Raw genomic sequence first — 21,090 nt, forward strand, 5'->3', positions numbered from 1 at the left:
CTACCAATGTGTACTTCTCAATCCCTTTACCTTTTTCACCCAGTCTCCCGACCCTCCCCACTCTCTCCCCTCTTCGGCAACCATCAATTTGTTCTCTGTATCTATGAGTTTGTTTCTGTTTTGTTTGTTTATTTTGTTTTTTAGACTCCACATATAAGTGAAATAACATGGTGTTTGCCTTTCTCTGACTTATTTCAGATATTAAGTAGATTTTTAACTTGGTGTTGAAATACCAGCTTTGAAAAATAAAACACTGCATGTTAATTTTTACTCATATGAAATATAAACAGTAAGTGAAAACTCAGTTTATACTTTCTGACTGCTCGTGTACATTTTATAGTAGAAGCAACAGAGTCCTTTATCAAGTTAGTACTAAAAAGATTCAGAACATTAGTTCCCATAAAATCAACATCCATTTTGGGTAGTTCTAACCTGATAAATAAAAAGTGAGTAAATAAAATTGATAATAAGGAGTTAAAATCTAGCCTATATTTTTAAGTGCTGGCAAACATTTAAATATTTTTTTTGAAATTTTATTTTACTTCTTTTCATTCTGTTTTACACAAATTGGAAAAATAAGCCACCAAATTCACTTTGTTGTTATGGTAAAACTATTAGACAATGGGTGACATGTGACTGCTATGCTTTTGTTGTAAGTATCTCGTGTACTTTAAAATATCTTATAAATAATAGGAGTTAGGAAATGGCAACATTTTCAAGTATTTATTTCTCTATAGGTTGATGTTCACTTGTTTCTAAAGAAAGCTTGTGTTTGTCTTACTTAGGTGCATCCACAGCAGCACCGGCTTCTTTTTGAAGTATTTGATGAAAATCGATTGGTAAGTTACACTATACTTGTGTTAAATATGAAGCAAGGATATATTTCAAAAAAGCAGCAAGGAAAAGTGGTTTGGGAATCAGTGACGTGAGAGAATGATTTGGGGTGGTTATGGAGACTTTGGGCAATATGGTTAAGTAGATATAATTTTTTTTTTCTCCTTCGTGGTGCTACACTCTACCCTTCCATTCTCCTAGTAGGCGCCTCTCCTGATTGTCATTTCTAAACAGATTATAAGGTCTTACTCAGGAGATGACAGGAAAGCCAGCATCTTGGTCTTGCCTCCGTTTACTCTCATCCCTGTACCCTGGTTGGTGGTCCACAGTGTTTTGAGTTGTACCTCCTCACTCCAGTGGATTCTGGGGGGTTGCAACGTCCCATCCAGTCTCTTATCTCCATTCTTTTACAAAGAAAAACTATCTTCTTTGCACTGATAAAATAAAGGATTGCCAGCTCCTATATAGGCAAAAAGCAAAGTTAAACCTGATTTTATTTTTTTTTAATGATACCGGTAGTTTTGATTTCTGATTTCCTTAAGACTATCTTCAAATCCTATCCTTTTCCTAATTTTGTCTCTTTGGGATCCTATTTCAAACCTCCTTAGCATCTTACAATTATATTTTAAACCTGTTAAGATTTGAACATGAAGGTACAAGAACAGTGTTATGTGTTCAAAGTTTATCAGTGATTAAACAGAAGTACCAAAAAAGTTGAACAGTTTTATTCATTTTTATAGCTAACAAAGACACTGGATTTTTTATTTTTAAAATCTGTTTTTAGCGTTAGACCTCATAACATGTTTTCTTTTCACCCTCAAGAAATGACAGCTATACTAGGAACTGAAGGTATTACAAACAAAATCTATTAATTAGCAAAGATGCTTTTCTGCTGCCAAAGGAGACTTCCTCATTAACTGGCAATCTAACTTTTTAAAGCTGAGTGACAAATGATGATTTGATTTTTTTTTTCTGTTTGTATTTTTGCTTTTGCTTTTACTATAGAATAAGAATTTTTCCCCCCTCTGTCTTTACAGAGCTGTTTTACTTCTAGATGGGACCAGTTAAAATTTAGTGTTGGTGTTTTTTCAACAATGAAATATATATACAAAAAGTAGATATAATATGAATCTTTATTTTAAATAATAAGATAAATATCTGTGTACTTTATTACTCAACTTAAGGACTATAACATTACCAAACTCTTCAAAACCCCCTTCAGCCTTCCCAACAGCATTTCCTTTTCTTCCACTCACAAGTAGCAGCCACCATCCTGAAAATTGTTTATCATTTCTTTGCTTTTTAAAAATATTTTTATCATGTATATATGTATCCCTAAAAAAACCAGAGTTTCCTTTTGCATGTTTTTCAATTTATCAAAATAGTATCACTCTGAATGAATTCCTCTGTGACATGCTTTTTGATCCATGATAACACATTTTCACTGATGCATAATTTTCCATCATCTGCAAATGCCATAAAATCCTAATTTGTGTATTTATCCTCCTTAATAGATACCAGTGTTGTTTCCAGGTTTTTGCTGTTACCAGTTGGTAAACATTCTTGCCATGTTTCCTGATGCACATGTGTATCTGTTAAGATTCGTAATTTGGGGTTGAATTGCTGGGTCATGGTGTTACGGTGTTATTTTTCCTGTTGTTACTGACACCAATGTGAATTTCTCCCTGATTCTTGGGTGCTTCATTGGTGAACTATTTTATGTGAGTTATATGTAATGTTGTCCACAAGGAGGGATAGCTCATGTTTGCACTTTTCACCATAGTTGTCTAGTCGTTTTTGCCTATAACTTCAGCATGGTGTAACTCTTTCTTCGTTGCCAAAATGGATATTTCTCATACTCGGGTGCAGTAACACTCCTTGAGCACATGTAGCGTACTATACATGGTGTCATGATATGTCAAAAGGAAAAAGCATTGCCTCTGATATTAACAATGGGATATTTCTAGGGTTATAAACATGATGTATAAACATTAAAAACAAACAAACAAAACAACCTTTAAAGCTAAAAGCAAGCACAAAAGAATGCATTGATCAGTATATTGCAGATTCCCCAGGGGGCAGGGATTGCTTGTTGAAGACTCAGGGAAGAGTTGATGTTACAGTCTTGAGGCTGAAATCTGCAGGGAAGGCCACCAAGCGGGAAACTCAGGTAGGGTTTCTATGTTGTAGTCTTGAGGCAGAATTGCTTCTTGTGTGGGAAACCTGTCTTTGCTTTTAAGGCCTTTAACTGATTGGATGACACCTACCGTCTTATGGAAGGTAATTGACTTTATTCACAATCTAGTGATTGAAATGTCGATCACATCTCAAAACTAGCTTCACAGCAGCACCTAGACTGGTGTTTGACCAAACAACTGGGCAAAACAACCCCGCCAAGTGATACATACATATTATCATCACCCTGGACTTTAGACTTCAAAGTTCTAGTCAATGATTTGGGTTATCCAGAGCCTAGCCATAGCATGTCAATAATCACATTATTTTCTGTGTAGATAATCAATCACCAAACATGTCAGAATGTGGGGTCCTGAGCTTCAGTCTAATCCTAAGATGTTACCTGTGTCACTTCAGAATATGGAAATCTATAGGACTGGCATAGATTCCTCCCCGATGAGGGTTGCCCCCACTCTACCTCTGCTCCCCTTGGGTTAAGGCTCCTCTTTTGGCATCTGTTTGGCTAAGGGGCTACATTTGCCCCAGGTTCCCCAGGCTCTGCACATGACTGCTGTGACAGCAGTACAGAGCCCGTGTGGTCCCAGACCAGAGTCAGCAGTGCAAACTGTTCAGCCTCTCGAGAATTAAACGCAGACTGGAGAGCGAGCTAGGAAGGGCAGATGATTCTCTTACCTTACTTTTCCTCTTTGCAAAATTTTCAAGCATCAGTCCTTCTTGTCCAGCTGCAGTGCTTTTTGACATTTGTTTAGAAGTAGTAACTGGATCAATTTCTTTTTAAAACCCTGAAAGAAATCATGAGGCAGGCAGAGTGGCTATTCATCTATCCATTCAGTCTCCTCTCTGGTGTTACTTAGTGCTTACGTGTTCCCAACAGGAGCTCGGGGCATCAGAAGAAATGTTTAGTTATGACCCTCACACACTGGAAGCTTAAAATCTAGTTAGAGTTTTAACTAACATGAAACTGATGCCAAATATCTGGCCAAATTCTTGAGGTTCATTATTTTATATTAAGAACTAGAGGAGCTTTGCTTATTAACTGAAAGTTTTAGGCCGCAGGCACGAGCAGTTAGATCTCATTGATTAGCCTGTTAGTAGTGATCCATTCTTTAAATTATCAGACCCCTAACTTAATTTAAGACAGAAAGCAGAAGTCATTTGAAGGCAAAGTGAAAAGATTAGGACTGTTTCTTCTATAAAGAAAAGGCATGATACGGGACTGTTTACTGACATCTGTAAAATCATTAAGGAGAGTATACAAAATCAAAATAGCATAATAATTTTATTACTAAGTTTACAATTATTGCACACATTCTAAAACATAGTACTGTCTCATTCGAGTCAGAAATATCATTCTAGTCAGAAATATAATTTAATTGATACCATATTTCTATTTTTTCTTGTCTTAATAGATTTAAAATACCGTTTAGAAAATTGTGATTGAGAACAGATCTGTCTTATGGGGTTTTCTTTTTTAAACAAAGTGCAAGTATGTATTTTACATATTTGCTTTTACTTAGAGAAAAAAAAAAAAACACCTTACTTAAAAAAATACAACTTGGGTGTAGTACCATGTGGTGTAAACAACTGAACTATTTTACTTTTTACTTTCCTATGAATGAGCCAGTATATATTTATTACTGGAGTTCCAGCTATAAAATTCAGGTAAGGGGTTTAAATATACCCTAGAGTATTATTTAAAAATAAATTTATTTCTTTCAAATAGAGTACCAACCTTGGTCTATGACATTTGGGGCAGAAATTAAAATATTAAACTTTTATTACCTAGTAAACTGAAAATAAAGTAAAGGTTAAATAAATACAAAGCAGAAAAAATATATATACAAAATCACAACCCCTAAAAGGACAAACAGTGTACTGTTCTCTACTGGAGGAGCTTTATCAGCAGTAGTAAGTAATTCCACCTCTAGGGCAGTGCTAGTACTCAAAAATGTAAACAAGTACGTACTTTGTTTATATAAAGAAATATGCAGCATGGTTTGTATTTCTTTATAGATATGAAACAGCTAAATGGATTGTTTCAGTGCACCAGTAGGGGCCAGCAAAGAGCTCTTGGAGTTTTTCAGAACAGAATTGGCATTGAGATATGTTTATTTGATGTGTTAAATCCTTTTTAGACTTCTTTACTTACCACAACACTCTCTTAAGTGAATGAATTGCAGAGACAGTGGAATAAAATATCTTGTGTGCTCAAACTATATTGGGGTATAGTTTTTCTGTCTAATCTGCATATATTTTTAATGGAATGTTTGCTTAGGCTATTTCTTGGCAGAGTTTTAATAGTCAAAATATAAATGGCATCATTTAAAGACTGTACTACTTGGCTGTAAAAGCCTTTAAAATTATAGGAGAAAATGCTTGGTGACAGCTTCTCTTAAACTTTATTTTTTCTCAGACATATACTCAATTTTTGCAATAGTATTAATAGGCTCATTTTGTATTTCTTTCCTTATGCTTTCATTTTGTATAAGAAGTGTTTTGGAATTTAAAATACTTATCTATTTGATCGAATGCTAAATTTTTAATTTACCCCACACTTTTGGTGTGTCCAAATTGCATAACTGTTTGAAGTTATCTGTAAAAATTTTAACAGTCTATATTCCTTTCTACATTAACTAACTTGACTAGATTCCTAGTGTGGCCACTATTTGGAAATTCAATCCTCGATTTGATACTCAATTACATGGGGTTTCATTCCTACCAACTTCCTGTAATTTTATCCCTATGGGTAAAAATATTAGTGGTCAAACTCTGCTGGAAAAAGTATAGGCACAGTGATTCACACAGTTAAATGTTCATTTAGTAGAGCTGGAGTGAAAAAAATACTGTTTTAACTTGAAATGCTAGAAGATTGTTGTTCTTGTGTTACTCATTCATGCAAATTGGAGAAGGTATAATTGAAACAAGGTTGGCAGTGTTTGAGGCAGTGAGCTGCAGCTGAGCTCAGCTTTAAAGGTCGCTGGAAATCAAGTGCTTTGTAAGTGAAGGCATTTTGACTACAAGCAATTCAAGACATTTTGGAAACGTCAGTCTCAGGAATGGGTCGTCTTTTTCTTTCTGAGATATCTGGTATCTAGTGTTTTCCTTTGGATAAAGACTACTACTTAAGAGCTCTTTTAGGCACCACAAATGATTTTTTCTTTCGACGCAGTGCAGCTGCTTCTAGCCTGTCTACCGACAGAGATCTTTGTTATGACTTTCAGCCCTTAACATGTTTGGAAATGAGAACAAATGGCACAAAGCTTACGATTGCACTTTGCAGCCAGAAGAAGCAATACTTATCCTTTGTCAGAAACCTCCGGAGATGACTCGGATAGCAATGTTCCCATGTGCTTCAAAAGACCAACACGGATTTCAACGTCTAACGTTGTTCAAATGAAGCTGACTCCCAGACAGACTGCACTAGCTCCGTTAATAAAGGAAAACGTTACGTCTCAGGAGAGCTCATCTGTTCCTCCACCTGAGAATGTTAATAAAAAGAGCAGCTGTCTACAGATTTCACTACAGCCAACAAGGTACAGTGGATATCTTCAGTCTAGCAGTGTCTTAGCTGATGCTGACGATGCTTCATTTACCTGTGTCTTGAAGGATGGCATTTACAGCAGTGCTGTGGTTGATAATGAACTAAATGCTGTGAATGATGGAAACCTTTTAAGCAGTTCTGCCATTTGCAGTGGTAGCTTTAGTAACTTTTCAACCAGTGAGAACGGGTCTTACAACAGCAACGGTAGTGATTATGGGTCATGCACAAGTATCACAAGTGGAGGTTCCTACACCAACAGTATCATCAGTGACAGCAGCGGTTATACTTTTCCATCAACTGATGATACTTTTCTGGCCGGAAATTTATCTTCTGACAGCACCTCCTATAGAAATGTGCCAAACAGGAATACTACTCCATGTGAAATTTTTTCAAGATGTACAAGTACAATTCCTTTTGTCCAGGATGACTTGGAGCATGGACTAGAGATTATGAAATTGCCAGTGAGCAGGAACTCGAAAATTCCACTAAAACGTTGCTCATCCTTAGTCATTTTTCCCAGGAGTCCTGCAAATACCCCACCAACTTCTCCGACAAATACAGGTATTCTTCCAAGCAAAGGATCCTATCAGACGTCACACCAATTTATTATTTCTCCTAGTGAAATTGCCCACAATGAAGATGGTACTAGTGCTAAGGGATTTCTTTCAACAGCTGTCAATGGACTTCGGTTATCTAAAACAATCTGTGCTGCTGGAGAAGTAAGAGACATACGACCACTTCAGGGGAAGGGCTTATCACAAAAGAAAATTGTTATTGCGAATAATAGTCCAAGTCAGACTGTCTTTGAAAAGTCACCTGATGGATATTCTTGTGTTTCAGTACATTTCACCCAACAAAAAGCAACTACAGTAGATTGTGAAGCAGCAAATAGTGATTGTAGACCAGAGATGTCAGAAAGGAAGCTTAATTCTGATTCAGAGTATATTAAGCTGATGCATAGGACATCTGCGTGTTTACCATACTCCCAAAACGTGGATTATCAAATAAATATTAATGGACAGTTGGAAAGACCAAATTTACAGATAAACAAAAACCGTGCTATTTTACAAAGAAGTATTTCACTGGGAGGGACTTACCCAAATGTTTCCTGTTTATCCAGCCTTAAGCACAATTGTTCCAAAGGGGGACCATCTCAATTACTAATAAAGTTTGCATCTGGAAATGAAGGTAAAGTTGATAATTTATCAAGAGACAGCAACAGAGATTTCACAAATGAACTATCTAATTCTTTGAAGCATTCTTGTAAGGTAAGTTTCCTTTGGTCTTGGTAAATGTTAATTTATATTAGAATAGCTTTATGAAATATTTGGTTATAATTTAGCAGTTTTATATACTTTCCTGGTCCTTACTTACCAAGCAAGTATTTTGTAGTCATGAACTTTATATTTGTAAATCTGATGAACCCCCAATAGTTTTTCACTCTATTTGTTATTTTACTAATGTAGAAAATATTCATTAAAAAAAAACTTTCTGAAGTGATTTAAGCCATAAAACATTTCTGTAACATAAAAACAAGCTTTAAATAATAATTTATTTTATAACACTTTACCTTGATGTATTTTTCCCTCCCCTCAAGAGGCATAATATTTTAATGTGTAACTCCATATTTTATTCCTACTTACAAAAATGCTCATTTATTAGTCTCCTCTCCGTAATCATTGTGAAGTAAAGTAAAATATAGAATGCTTATTTAAAATATTAAGCAATAGAAAGTGTATGTAAAAATGTGAAAATCTTGTTAGAAATGAGCATAGAGAAAACTGTTTTTCTAAAATACATGTATTTATTAGATCATTGTTAAAAACTATTATGCTGCATGTTTAAAGCAGAGGAAAAATAAATGACATTTTCATTTGTATATGCCTTAACCACAGGAATTTTGTTTCCACGGTATTTTTCTTTAGCTACCAGGTAAGACTGCCTTCTGAAATGTAACTTACTCTTTCAACAATATTGAAATCTAAATTTTATATTTTTGAATTTGGTTTCAATTGTTAGGTATTTCCCATAATTTTTTAGTTACCTTATTCATTTGTTATTTGATAATTTTGATTTATTATATTAGTAATTTAACTCTAATAAATCTTAACTAAAACAGTTCTTTATGTAATGTGGCCTTTCCAAAGTATGTTAAGTGTTTTGACCTTAAATAGAGTTTTTAAAATTTCTGAATTTGGAAGGTCTTGCCAGGATATTAAAACATTTTAAATACCAGGAAATTAAATTTTTTTTCTGACTAAACCAATTCTAGATGACATTATTGGAGGAAAAACTTATCTGTTTGTCTGTGTTTAGTCACTCAACGTAACACTCAATATCTATACTAAAGATTTTTTTTTAAACTTCTGGAGAGGTAGCTTAAGGTAAATAAAATATGAAATAATTGCTAATTTGTTTTCTCTCTTTTGAAATCCAATAAATATAATCATTGTTACCCAATGCCCAGATGTTCAGATAAGCAACTAGTTTACCAAGGATGAATTAAGATCAGATTTCATATTCTGATCTATCTTTTAGAATTATTAATTCCGTTTACAAAACTGTTTAAAAACCAGCTTTTAGGAGATGATAATCCATTCAACTGTTTTGCCCCCTAAAGAAAGCAATGAAGTGATACTAAGAAGAAACATTAATAGTTTGCTAATTGAATTTACATGTACCTTGTAAGTTTATTTTACATTTAATGAGATAATTAATCTGCAAGGAATAATTAACCTAGAAGTATTTGTAGAAATATCCTTAAAATAAGTTGATTTTGTGGTAGTAGTATAGTTTGTTGTTGATGCTTTTGAAAATGGTATTTTTAATGTTTTTAAATAAAGTGTGATTAAATGCCTTTTGCGTGGCTAAAATTACACTTTTATTGGTTTTATTTAAACTTAGGTAAGCTCACAAATATTTTTTCTGTGACAGCCAAATGCCTAGCTTTGTGCAGATTCTATTTTTTTGGGTAGATTATTGGATTATAAAATAATTCAGAAGCATATAATTTGCTAGAGAGCTTTAAATTGTTCCCTTTTTAAATGTTTATTAAACAACTCTATAAAAGTATTATAAACAATATAGTGACCATTAAATTCAACATATACCAGATGTAAATTGATCTAAATGATTAGTGGTAAATCAATGGCTTGTTTTAAGAGGAAAATACTAATGTTTTTTTCTAAACATAGCAGTGGCAACAATAGTGGTGTTTTAGAAATAATCCTGTGTTTATCAATAATTATATATTAATCTAAATATAGTGGTATATTGTAACTCATTTATAAATAAACAGCTCCCAAAATATTTCCCATGACTCCAGTTTGTCTGGGTTAGTATTCTGATATGCTGAGTCTGGATTCACATTTAACAAGTTGATATTAGAGTAGCATTTAGTAATGTCAGCTATCTGTACCGAGCAGCCGTGAAATTAAATCACTGCTTTGGTCAGGGACCCTTGTTTCTGAAGCACTGAGAGGACTACAGATTCTTTTCTTATGTGTTTAGCTACCAGTCTCTAACAGTATAGTATCCAGTTTCTAGCTCTCTATAATCAACAGCTCATTAATGGCTAATATTTTAAAGCCGGTGAGATCTTTTACCTATATCTGCCACAGGGCTCTGTTCTGTATTTACAACAGAGAAGGAAAATGGGACCTTGCAGTCTGCTTGATAGTATTTATTTTATTTATTTGCTGTCAAAGAACATAACAATAAGTGACATGTTTATTATATATACTTTTTGAAATATAATATTACTTTTGTAACGGTTGCATAATGACTTTTGATCAGAAAATAGATATTTGATGTTTTAACATTGTGTGTAATATTTTGTCAGCTCGATCATGAAATAGATTAAGGAGCTAAGGTAGTTTTTATCCAGTTATCAAAAATTACTATTCATACTTCTAAAATCTGTGTAACATTTTATTATTATTTTATTTTTCCCTGTTGTTTCCTAAATCTCTTATACATTAGGATGCTCAGAGACTTCATTACCCTGTTGTTTAAAATACCTTAGCATTTTGCCCAAGCTTGTGCATGTCTTCCATTCTTCCTGTGTATGCATGTTTTAATCAGAAACCCTGGCTTTACAGTTTTTCTTTTTGTTATAAAAGTTTTTGTTCATTTTCTGTTACTTAATCCTTGGTAGGTAAATTGCTTAAGCTTAGTGTAGTAGAACTTAAAAAAACTATGTCTCAATTATTTCAAAAGCCTTTTAACATTAATATCAAGATTATACATTTCAGTAATTTATTTATTCTTCCTAAAATAAGTGTCCTAAATTTATACTTATTTTTGTGTTACATTATTTTCTCAGTCCTTACTTTATTAACTTTAGCAGCATATTTTGAGACACTTGGTTAAATTTATTTTGAGCAACACTTAATCTTTTGTATAAAAACCATTATGTTTTATAAATATTGACTCTCAAACTGTGATGCAACAATGTTAATGACCAGTTTTGGAAATTTAGTGAGAAATGTATGCTTGTGTATGTATATTTCTTAGAACTGAGAAACTATAATATTATTTTCAGAGTGATTATTCAGGGATTTGAATTATTTGCTTCAGAAGCACTTTGCATTTCTCTGTAGATGTGTTGTCTTTAATTCATTCATTTAGCACACATTTGAGTCCCTACTATTTGTCAGGTACTGACCCAAGCCCTGGGAATAGAAGATAATAAAGTGCAGTCTCTGCTTGGGGAAACTCCCATTCTAATAGAGACACACTGGTAAACAAAAACAAATTTTCAGTTTCAAGTGTGATGTACTAAAATAGAGGTATGTGTGAGAAAGTGGGAAAGCTACAACAATATTTGTCTGGAGAAGAGGACCTGGCGGGTAGTGGAAGGCTTCACAGAGGAGCTGACATTTGAGCTGAGTCTTGGTAGGTAAGTTGGAGTTCACCAGGCAGAGAAATCAAGGAGGATATTCTAGGGCAGTGGTTGGCAATCTCAGCACTACTGACTTTTAGGGCTGCATACTTTTTATTCTGGGGGGGCTGACCTATTTCACAGCATCTCTGACCTCCACCCTTTGGATGCTAGTAGCACCCCTCTCCCCAAGTTATGACAATCAAAAAATGTCTCCAGACATTGTCAGGTGTCCCGTAGGGGCAAAATTGACCCCTGTTGAGAAGCATTATTCTAGGCAGAAGCAGTTGTACATGCAAGGCGGTTGTGTGAAAGAATCCCACTGTAAATAGTTCAGTGTGACTCAAGCTTAGGGACTCCAGGGATGAGCGTGATGATGATGATGAACTAGCAGTGGGTTGGAGTCCCACTGGGTATACAGTAGCCAGGGCTGAAGAGAAAGCAAGGTGTGTCTTCTGTTAACAGACAATAGTTAGCAATGGAAATCTTTATTTGAGAGCATAATGTGCTCAGTTTTATGTTTTTTGATGATTTTTTTTTAATGTCACCATGGATTAAATATGTATCAAAGTTTTCTTGACTTAGATTACTGGGTGAATGGAAATGTCATGAACTAAGATAGGGAATTCGGTGTGAAGGGGCTAGATTGAGAGAGTGAAGAAGAAATCATGCATTGTTATATTTGTGTACTGACAGACTGTCCTGGTAGGACTGCTGTCAAGTAAGGCAGTTAAAGATACAGGGCGAGGGCGAGGGCGAGAAATGAGAGCTGGAAATATAGCTTGGGAGTTATGAGTAGAGTTGTAGCCTTAGGTAAAGATGAACTGAAAAGCAGGAAAGTGAGACAGGTGGTGGATGGAGTGGGAATAAATCAGAATTCTGGGACCACCAGCTTTGGGGAGATAGTGGAAGAAGAATCAAAGAGGAGACGAAGAAAAAGCCACTGGAGGGGCAGGGAGGCTAGGACAGCGTGGAGGCATGCAAGTCCAGGGAAGGGAAAATTCTAGGGGGGCAGCATACAATGCCACAGATTTATGTATCCATTGAATGTGGCAGTTAGGAGGCCCTTAGTGACTTTTGCAAGAGTAGTCTCAGGAGAATAGTGTAAAAGCCTGGCTGAAGTAGAAATGAAACAGCAAGGAAGCAAAACAGCAAGCATTGATTACTTGCTAAGTGTCATCAAATACACATGAGAATATAGGCAAGTGCGTATATATTTAGTGGCTGCTAAATAGAAGACGTAATATTAGGTGGACAAAAGATGCATGAGACAGATTCTGTGTACAAGACCATTGAAGTCTATTTTCTAGGGGAACAAAGGCTGTACCTCTGTTCTTTCATTTTAGAACTATAGAATACGTGAGTATATACAGTGAGAACCAAAATGGAGATTCAGCAATAAGAAATGAAGGAAATAGAAATAGGAGTGAAAACTTGAGACTGCCTTTGAATAGTCACAACTCATTTTGAACATCGTTACTCTTTCTCAGTCTTCTCCCTACCACCCAAAATAAGACAAAACAAAAAAAGAGCTGTCATGCAGAAAACAAGTCAGGGTTTAAGGCCTATTCCTAAAAACTACTTGGAGAATAGGCCCCTCTGTTTTTCTGTCACTGGTTTCTTCCAGCATATGGAGCCCACCGTGTCCTAGCTGTTAAGTCCTCACCCTTCTAAACCCACTCTCCCTTTATGTTATGGGTGACAGTGGAACAGGATAGACAAGGAGAAGCCAGGAGCAGGAGCCTATTTAGGCAGAAGGGGCTTGGCAGAGTCCCTGGGTGTGGCCAGCCAATGTGTTGAGGTCAGGAGGTGGTTAGCAGAAGGAGCAAGTGAGTGCTGCCGAGGAAAGGAAACAATGATGTTAGCATACCCAGGAAATACCTGAAGTATTACTCAAGTGTGTGATTCAGTATTCTTTGTTTGCCCATGGGTTAGATTGGAAGACTATGGTCAGATGAAGACAGACACCTAGAGGTATAAGAACGCCTCTCAGAACAAGAGGTGGACAAATTTGTCCCCATTCAGTGAGGTATTTGGGGGAAGACTCTCAACATGGGAGTAGTTGTTGAAAAGCAATTTCGCCTTCACTGAGATTTACCTAAACTGCTTAGATGTAATTAGAGCAGACCTGAGAACATGGAAGGGCAAGCAGCTAGCATGTCTGTGTACCTTGTAGCTCAATTCATGGGGAAGTCAAATGAAGAATACCTTGAGCAGCAATATATGATGCCAGAGGGATAGTAAATTGGGGGAGGATGATTATCACTTTGTGAGGGGTGTAAATGTCTAACTATTACATTGTTTTGTACACCTGAAACTAATAAAAAAATGAAAAATAAAAGCATACCTTGACCAAGAGAATCTATGACATCTCTGTTTAGAGTCTAGGGTATCGGTATGGGGTGGGGGCGTGAAGATCAGGCCTTCTCTTGACTTGGATGTATTACAAAACCATAACACCATGAAACATTTTGTGCTTTACCTTAAAAGAAAAAAAATTACCGAGCAAAATTTACATCAAGGATATTGGTAGTACGGCATACAATGTCTTTAAACTCAGTTATTCATTAAGTAAAGAAATAATTTTAACAGAATTTTAATCTTTTATCCCTCTTCCCAAAGCCGAGAGTATAACATTTTACGATATAGCTAACATAATATCCCGGACTACTTCCTTTTTCTTTTCGTTTTCTCTCAAATTTTTGTTGGTAGGTATTGCCTTGTAATGCTTTAAGGAATGGTTTAGTAAGTTGTCAGTTGTTAAATGCAGATTCTGGTTCAGTAGGTCTGCAGTGGGACCTGAGTTTCCACCTGAGAGTTCTGTGTTTCTAACAAGCTCCCAGGTCCTACCAAGGCTGCTGTTTTCCCCAAACACACATTGAGAAGCAAGGCTAAGAGCATTCTTTTATGAGAACAATAACAAGTTCATAGTTGAAGTATCCAATGAGTCTCTGTCCAACTTTTACATAAAGAAGAGCTAAAGGTATACAGTGGCCAGGGCCAAATAATTTGCAAAGCGTTTCATATCCACTTAGACATTTAAACTGGTTATTGACTGAGACCATGTAATACAGGAGAGGTTGCCTACCTACCTCATAAAAGAACTTTAGTATGACTCCTCCAGAATTCTGACTATTAAATTTTCCAGGATTTCATTTTAGTTTCATTTAAGATTTAAAAATATTGGTCTGTAAGGCATGCAGTTCTACTTAAAGAAATCTCTTGAATTCATTATGGCTGTTATTCTGGTTTACATTGTTTTTAAAATTGTTGCCTATATTAATTTTTTGCCCTCTCACTGTGAGATTTGAAAAATAACAATTGAAATGTTACATATTTCTTCATTATTCTGGTTTATTCAAGCAATATCGTCTATCTTCCTCTTTGTGAACATTTTCAATCTTCTGAATATACTTTCTTGTAGTAGTGCCAGGTAGAGTACTACTAAGAATGTTTAAGTCTTACATTGGCTTATGTAATGAATTGAAACAACATATATCATGAATGCTTAGTTATGAACTAACTGTCCTTTGCATAGCTCTATAAGGAGAAAGTTTAAAAATCCTTTATATATAAGTTTAGCGCTTCTTAAAATTATATATTACTTCTCTAGCATTAATCAGCATGTGAAAGTCTTACAAACTGTTCTGTTCGAGCAGTTTAAGAAATCTTATTGGTGGCTAGGTTTTTTATAGTGTTTGTGGCTGTCAATGGCTTAGCCTCCTGTCAGGGAGCCTCATATGATATCAAACATTTCAGATAAGAAATGAGAAAAAGGAGGCATAGCAAGAAAAAAGTTAAAGACAGGGAGATAGAAATAGATAGGCAAGGAAACAGGCAGGCAGATCTGTATTTCCTAGAATTGATCAGAAAAGAATTCTAGAAAAGGGATTAAGCAAATAGGTAATCTTTTCTGGTCTCTAATTTACCAAAATGCAATTCCCTAAATCAGGGACTTTTTCTCTTATTTACCGCTGTATCATCACAAAGACTGGAAAAGTGCCTCGCTCAAAATAGATACTCAATAAATATTTATGAAATTAATGAATGAAGCCAAGGGACCCTTTGGAATGGGGTTGAAAGTGACTGTAGGATCCTGATGGGTGACAGTGACCAGACGGCCCTGCACAAACAGATAACCAAACTGGGATGTTTAAATGATGACCGTGATGATGAGTGGGAGCTGCTTGATGCTTCATCCTTTGCATGAAAGAGTGCACTCTTAAATGAATACCTTGTCCCCCGGGGAGGATGCCAATGGAATATTATGATTGTGACTCAAGGATTAGTTTCCACAGCAGAGTCTGATTCATAGCCTACATATTCCACTAACTGGTACCATAGAACTATGTGTCTGGATTGGATAGAGGCTCAGATCAAGTTTTCTAAAAAAAAAAGAGATGAAATGGGTCAAAACTTTTAGGGGTATTTAAACAATGACCACTTGACTAGCTTTAAATTTATCATTGTTTAATGAAAAGACTTCATTCCAGGCTTGATATGAGAGCTGGATTCTCAGAGTTGTTCCTGGAGTTTCAAGTAACTGTTTTAGCTAAGAGTGACCTTTACCTTTTGTACCGAGGCTGAAAGACTGAACCCTCTGAAAGAGTCACAGAGTTTAATGGAAACTCAAGTCATCTTCAAAGCAAATGAGTTTAACAAGTATTTATCAGAAATAGAATATGTGCCTGCTGTAAGTGGCAAATATTATTCCTGGCATTGAAGAGTTTATAATTTAGATGAGAAGACAGCATAAGCCATGGAAACAACCAGAGAGCGATACAGTATAATATATAATAGTATCTATACCTACTTCAGGCAGGTGAACACCTAAGTCCTGGGATATGTGATTGCATATATAATTTTTAACCAATTTTAATTATTATCAAGATAACACATGTGCCTATTTTAAAAATCAGGTGTTACTTCTTTGAAGATTTTCTTTCTGCCATTTTCTCTGTATTCTCTGTTAGAATTTCCTATTAGCTAAAGTTTGTACCCCTTGGATCGATCTTGCTGTCTATCCTGCTTTCTCTTTGCTTTCTTTATCCTACTTTCTGGAAGATTCCCCCAAATTTCCAGTTCTCTTTAATTTTAAAATTTTGGTTATTTTACTTTCTAAGTTTTATCTTGTTTTCTGATGATTCTCTATTCTTATTTTATAAATATAATCTCTTAATTCTCAGAGAATATTTTACTTCAGGGTTTTTTTGTTTGTTTGTTTGTTTTTAAGTTTTATTATGGGTCCTGCATTGTCTCTGGTTCCTGTGAGTTACTTTGTTGTTATTGTTGTTCGCTTCTTGTAGATACTGGAAATTTTTCTCCAGGCATCTTGTGAACCTTGCTGTCTGTTCATATTTGTTCATATTTGACAGTCCTATGAAATGACCTGGAGGGGACTTTTTAACTGGGAGGTGTCATTGTTGGGAGACCTCTAATGTCTGTAGGTCTTTTCCAGAGGTCAGTTTGTGTCTCCAGAGAAGAAACTTCCAGTGATTGCCTAGTTATATTTTATAGCAGTGATTAGCAATGAAGGTTATTTCTTTCTTTTAGTTCTGACACTGAGTTAATTTAGGTAAAACATGCCTTAAAAGTAATATTTACTTACCAAAATCTTAAGGTCTGATGATAATTTAATTAATTTGCATTAAGTAAGGGGACTGATTTTCATACCTGTTGTCTGAAATACATTGTGTATATTCTAGAAATGAAGATACTACTAGAAAGACTAAATTAAACATTCTTTATAACAGACTATGTGATTTCCTTAGCATATTTCCCAACCTTCTTAGCAATACATTTAGATGTAAATGTGCGTGCCTGTCACTCTGAGGAAGAGAATAGACCTATTAAAAATGGGTTTGGGTGTAGGACAAGAAGAGGAGGCCCTCTAATGGAGTGCAATATTGCCTTCCCTTTTTTTTTTTTTTTTAAGGAAGGCACAGTTCAAAGTGGCCCATGTGGGGATCGAACCAGCAACCTTGGTGTTAGTATTAGTAGCACCACACTCTAACCGAGTGCAATCTTAGATGTTCACTGTCACTAGAACTTGAAACCTCAACTATGATTTTTTTTTGACTTGGAGAAAATCCTGATGTATTGTTTTTAAAACTCTTAACCCTATATCTGTAAAACTTGTATCTGTAAAACCCTGTATCTGTAAAACTTTAAATCAGTTAATATATCATATTGTATACCACATTTCAGAAAGCTCTCTGAGATTATCTCCATATTAGAAGTAAGGAAACAAGCTCAGAAAAGTTAAAGTGACTTATTCAATGTCATAAATCTAGTAAATTGTTATATTTGGGCCCAAACTCAGCTCTGTTATGTACCCTAAAGCACTTCTATGACATCTCTTAGCAAGAGGACTTTCATCCTACCCCACAGTAGGAGGAATCCACAAGATATAGCTGCTTGGGGAAGGTGATTCTAGTAAAAATACCATCAGAAAGAAGGAAAAAAAAATGAGTTCATTAAAGGAAAATTTCCACCTGAGCTGAGTACGATCTGATGATTAACTTTTACACTCTGTAGAACAGCAAGTCCAGGTCAAGTCCTTTCTGATAGGTCGGCTGGTAAAGGAACGTGCATGGTCAGGCAAGTTAAGAAAGTTTTTATTGTAAGAGAGAAAAGTATATCGGGCTGAGCAAAAGATGGCTACAGCCCGGGCTGCATAGATCTAACACTTTCTTATTACCTCTGTTAAGTGAAAACTTCAGAGATTATTCTTTTTTTTTTCTTTACGGAGATGGAGGGACACCAGTCTCTCTCTCTCTCTCTCTCTCTCTCTCTCTCTCTCTCTCTCTCTCATAAGGAGGGCACAGCTCACAGTGGCCAATGCAGGGATCGAACTGGCAACCTTGATGTTATTAGCATCATGCTCTAACCAACTGAGCTAACCAACCATCCTAGAGATTATTCTTTAAGCACATTATTACTAGAGAACCAGTTTATTTTCAAATATCTGTTCTATTCTTCTGACTTGTGACCCAACATTTATAAATACTTTGTTCTTTCTGATTAGTTTTTATAGATCAAATAACACATACTGTAGATGAGTTATCTGCCTCCTACCGTGTTTCCCCGAAAATAAGACCTAGCCAGACAATCAACTCTAATGCGTCTTTTGGAGCAAAAATTAATATAAGACCTAGTCTTATTTTACTGTAATATAAGACCAGGTCTTATACTGTAATATAATAATGATGTAACATAATACCAGGTCTTATATTAATTTTTGCTCCAAAAGACGTATTAGAGCTGGTTGTCTGGCTAGGTCTTAGTTCTGGGGAAACACGATATAACACTTACATTCTTTTTCTTCAATAACTAATATAAACTACCTACATCATTATAAACTACCTATCTTTTTTGCAAACATTCTGAAAGTTCTTATTATGGAAAATTTCAAACACACACAAAAGTAGAAAGATCAATGCACTGAGCCCCCGTGTATGCCCATTATAATGAGCTCCGGTTTGAACAGTTACCAGCATTTTGGCAATCATGTCATTCGTCTTCTCTCCTTTGTTTTCCCTTTGGGTGACTTCTTTCTCAGGAGCATCCGTAAAAAGGTTTAACTCAACCTTTCCTTAGGTATGATAAGCCAACCTAGTTTAAAAAAAAAGAAATCAAGTCATAATTCTGAATACAGTAACCTGGGGAAATCAGTCAGACCTGTATGAAGCCCAGGGCAAGAACTGGAAATAAAATCTTGAAACCAGAAAGTACTGTTTCGCTAAAAACTGTTCTAGAGCTCCACCTGTCTAATACAGTGGCCAGTAACCACACGTAGCTATTGAGATTTTAATTATTTTAAATGAAATCATTTAAAATTCCAAACCGCATTTGCATTAGACACATTCCCAGTGCTCAGTAGTCACATGTGGTTACTGTTTTGGACAGCCCACATAGGGAATATCCCACAATTGTTGAAAGCTCTATGACAGGGTTCCTCTAGAACATTACATTTGAGCCACAAAAGTGTTGATATCCCTGTAACTGACAATGAATGCTCCAGTGTATTGAGGAAGGCGCCTAAATCTACAGTGCTTGGTAGCTGTGATGGCTGAAGGAGTGGAGGCATATCCAATGGCCTTATTTTTCTCCACTGGTACCTGTCTTGCTGTTGAAGCAAGAAAAATTTGGCTTTAAAGGAATCCTTTGAGTTCTTATTTTTTTAAACAACAGTAACCCACATCCCCCCCCGCCCCCGTTTTTTTTTTCCTGTTTTCATTGATACATTATATTCTTCAATAAAAATTATGAGTCTCCAACCCGGGGAGAAACTTTAAAAACTGTTTATAGATCAACTAAACTTATATTTGATCAGATAATCAGGTAATAAAATTATAAGAACAATCAGTTTCTATTTCTGAAATTTTTTTTAAAATCTGAGAAAAGATTCATTTCAAAAAGTAAAAATTGTTAGAGAAAACATTTCATTCTACCGCTGCATAAGTAGTCTTGTACCAAGGTTTACAAAAAAGAAGAGAGAAAAGAAATTTAAAAAAAGAAGGAAGAAAGACCGCTTTGGGAATCAATTATTTTGGTTGTTGTTTAGAGGTACTTTTTGGCTCGTCCCTTCTGGTACTCTACCAATGAGCTCATTTGACTCACAATAAATCTTTGAATGTATTTGCCAGTCACTGTATACCATTTGTGCTTAATACTATTTGTTGATGATTAGGAAAAATACTATTGAAATTCCAACGAGCAGATTTTGCTTTTTAACTACCTTTTGTTATAAAATACAAAAGAGTAGCAGACATTGTCCCAACTTTTGATGGGGCAGTCTAAACAAAAAATAAAGAATACAAAGAACATATATAAAATAGTTTGAAGTTAATTATGGAAGGATTGGAGCGTTGAAACAATTGTAGTAGCTCCCAGACTGCTTGCCTCAAGTTTGCAGGAGGATTACCTCATTAAGGCAGTCTGTAGACTGAAAACTTTGATTTGTCAGCAGTGTTCTCCAGACCCACTAATGCTGCTGTTTAATACACTGAAGAAACGTTCAGTGGTTTATAAACTTCAGATTCAGTTACCTTTCAAGATGATTAAACTGGAATCTGGATCGATTAATTTAGCAATTAACCTAAGCATGAGCCAAATAATGACTTCTTACTACCATGTTTCCCCCAAAATAAGACCGGGTCTTATATTAATTCTTGCTCCAAAAGACGCATTAGGGCTTATGTTCAGGGCATGTCATCCAGAAAAATCATGCTAGGGCTTATTTTCCGGTTCTGTCTTGTTTTCGGGGAAACACGGTATGTGCAAGTCATTGCTAGGCCCTGAACGATATGGCAAAACTTAGGAATTATTTTTAACCTTCCTTTTAAATATTGTTTAAACATTCTTAGATTATACTTAAATCAATAAATGGGGTTGTTTTATCTGAATCTAAGTCTATGTGAGCTGTGGACTTCATCCCTCATGGATGTATTTTTTAAAAATTTGTATGTAGTATCGATAGGATATCAGGGTTGTAACTCATGCCACTTGAATAATAGAGATTTGTGCAAAATAGTCTGTCAAGCTGCTAACAATGCAGATTCCAAGTGGATCCCACACGCCAAGGATGAGAGACTGGCTCATGGTCACTAGAGGGCAGAAAAGGTCAGGGACAGAT

General features: G+C 35.5%; 1 protein-coding gene across 4 annotated transcripts in view; it reads left to right on the forward strand.

Moving 5' to 3' along the window:
- Positions 1-21,090, forward strand: part of NEDD4 (NEDD4 E3 ubiquitin protein ligase) — a 111,196-nt gene that overhangs the window by 41,203 nt on the left and 48,903 nt on the right. For 2 of the 4 annotated variants that reach the window (XM_033109190.1, XM_033109189.1), the window contains one exon: positions 786-839. In XM_033109190.1, coding sequence (XP_032965081.1) covers positions 786-839 — 54 coding nt within the window. Of the gene's footprint in view, positions 1-785; positions 840-5,906; positions 7,840-21,090 lie in introns of those variants that run through there. The other 2 variants (XM_033109187.1, XM_033109188.1) reach the window with 1 other exon arrangement.

This window comes from Rhinolophus ferrumequinum, chromosome 6, assembly GCF_004115265.2.
Source record: "Rhinolophus ferrumequinum isolate MPI-CBG mRhiFer1 chromosome 6, mRhiFer1_v1.p, whole genome shotgun sequence".
NCBI classification, from domain to species: domain Eukaryota; kingdom Metazoa; phylum Chordata; class Mammalia; order Chiroptera; family Rhinolophidae; genus Rhinolophus; species Rhinolophus ferrumequinum.